This window comes from Austrofundulus limnaeus, unplaced genomic scaffold (genome assembly GCF_001266775.1).
Source record: "Austrofundulus limnaeus strain Quisiro unplaced genomic scaffold, Austrofundulus_limnaeus-1.0 Scaffold28, whole genome shotgun sequence".
Taxonomy (NCBI): Eukaryota; Metazoa; Chordata; class Actinopteri; order Cyprinodontiformes; family Rivulidae; genus Austrofundulus; species Austrofundulus limnaeus.
Window position 1 is genome coordinate 2,385,086 of NW_013952430.1, and position 2,462 is coordinate 2,387,547.

Sequence of the window (2,462 nt, forward strand, 5' to 3'; positions counted from 1 at the left end):
GATAGATAGATAGATAGATAGATAGATAGATAGATAGATAGATAGATAGATAGATAGATAGATAGATAGATACCAGTCTCAGACATTGTATGCTAAACAGAGCTTCTTTCACAATTAAAAACACTACAAATAATAAAAGTCATGTGAACACCATAAAAACATATTTCTCAATAAAAAACATTGCATAATTTACTAATTACATGCAAGAAGTTAAGTTTTTTTTTCTTGGAAGTGTCACTTTAGAACAAACAAATCAGTGGCTGACACATTAAGATCCAGTAATGAGTGTCCTGTTCAATGCAAAGTGCACAGAGACAGCTGCACCACATTCACAGCCAGCAAACAGCCAAACACAACAGGTGGCGACAGAAGACGAGCTTGCTGATATGAACACACACATGCACCTCAGCATCTGCTCATCTATCAAGAGCTAGTTACCATTTTGAACTTACAAATACTAAAGCGAACCACTTTGCTAATTGAATCGTTCGCAGCTCATAATAAATATACAAGCATGGTCTCACCAATAGGAGTGTCCTCTGAGAGGCTGAACAGGGCCAGGTTCCCGTTGTCGCTATACGGTCCATTGTCGTAGAAATAGGGGGCGAAGTCAGCCTGTGCTGAGGACAGAGACATGAATGCACCAGGTGGTGTGTTACTGTGCGTACACCTTCAGACTGAACCAGGGAACAGTTTTTAATAATGCCATGAATTTAACTTTAACAGAGCAAGTCAGGTTTTCACTTCTCTAAGTTGAGAAACTGACTAATGAACACTGTGTAAAATGTTCATACATCTAACACTTTTGTGTCTTTTACCTGGGATTAAAGGTGAGTTACATAAACCTACTAAGTTAACCAATCTAAACATAGAACTCAGGTTTTTGTGATGTCTTAATGAATACTGTAATGCTAAGGCAATTTTAGCCATTTGAACTGTATACAACCCTATAGATTATTCTAAAAGTCAAACTCATTTATCATTGTCAGACTTACAACCACGCCTCCACATTTTCAACTCAGCCACAATGTGAACAAATTGCAAATTAAAACCAATAAAACAACACATATTTATATTTCTCCAACTAGAAGTGCTTATAGTCTAAAATAAACACGCCACTAATCTAATTATATCAACAATACAAAATTATCCTTGAGAAAAACTTACCGAAACAAGCGTTCACAAACACGAAAAGCAGTGAGAAATTTAAAATCTTCTCACTTTTCATCCTCAAGGATAAAATCATTAAACTGCACCATGAAGATGGCTCCGTTGAGAGCTGCGTACAGGAGAAACAGCTCTCAAGGTGTTTTCCTAGGAGAAGGCTAAAAGCAGATGCTTACATGCTAATCCAATGACTCTTAAGAATTACTCCTGACCCCCCTCAGTGCAGCTGGGCTTCATCGAGCAGAAATTCACACATTCTGTACACAAAAGCAAAGATATTCACAACTTTGATGGATAAATGTGTCATTTAGTTTCAATAATAATTAAGTGGCTACAAACTGTCATTCTAATCAAACAGAATTATTCTGTTTTGGAGACTGATAATCAAATAATTACAAATACATGTGTTGGAATATTTTGCTTACATAATATTTTATTATTGGCAACACAAGATTTGAGCTGGAACAATGAGAAATGGCTTCGTTTAAGACAATGCTGTTTAAAAATCACACTCAAAACACAGATTTTTGGACTTTCTTAACCAAGATATGTCAACATTTTCCACTCAGCTGAATTGAGTAAATGTAAAGCAGCTTTCACATTTATTTTTAAAGAAAATGTGAAAGTTGTTTTGCCTTTACTCTGTTCAGTAGAGTAGAATATGTTTGCATAACTTGATTAGGCAAATCCATCTGTTTTTTTAGTGCAACCTGACTGATACTAAAAGTTAAAGACTGTGACAGTATGATGTTGACAATATAGCATGTCGACACAACAAATTTACCCTGTTTTAGAGGTCATTGGTTGACTGGTGTTGATTATTTCTTCCCATGATTTTCACTTTGAGACATTATGTTCCAATTCAATAATTTCAATAACTGCAGAGATGAGGATGGGGTTATCACAGGGTGAGACTTGTATCACATTTAATTATTTATTTTTTATGTTTGGAATTTTTTATATTAAAACAACATTGATTACCTCAAAGTAACATTTAAGCAGATATTTAAACACGAAAATGAGCTTTTCTAGACTCTTTTGAACCATTAGTGAAACAGCAGCTTCCCGTTTTGATCACAAATTGACTTTTTACAAAAACCACACTGGTGGAGCCTGTGAGTTTAACTAAACTAAACTAAACTAAACTAAACTAAACTAAACTAAACTAAACTAAACTAAACTAAACTAAATATTAGGGGTGCAACGATACAGAAAATTCATGATTTGGTTCGGTTCGATACTTTAATCTCACGGTTTGCTATTTTTTTATACAAATAAATGAAATTCCCATGCCC

The 2,462-nt window shown here is 34.7% G+C and overlaps 1 protein-coding gene across 2 annotated transcripts in view; it reads right to left on the bottom strand.

Moving 5' to 3' along the window:
* Positions 1–1,293, bottom strand: part of cdhr1a (cadherin-related family member 1a) — a 15,509-nt gene extending 14,216 nt beyond the window's left edge. For both annotated transcript variants that reach the window (XM_014005120.1, XM_014005121.1), the window contains exons 1-2: positions 1,168–1,293; positions 525–620 (exon numbers count right to left, since the gene is read on the bottom strand). In XM_014005120.1, the coding sequence (XP_013860574.1) occupies positions 525–620; positions 1,168–1,246 (175 nt within the window). In that variant the 5' untranslated portion in view covers positions 1,247–1,293. The remainder of the gene's footprint in view (positions 1–524; positions 621–1,167) is intronic.
* Positions 1,294–2,462: the final 1,169 nt, after the last annotated feature.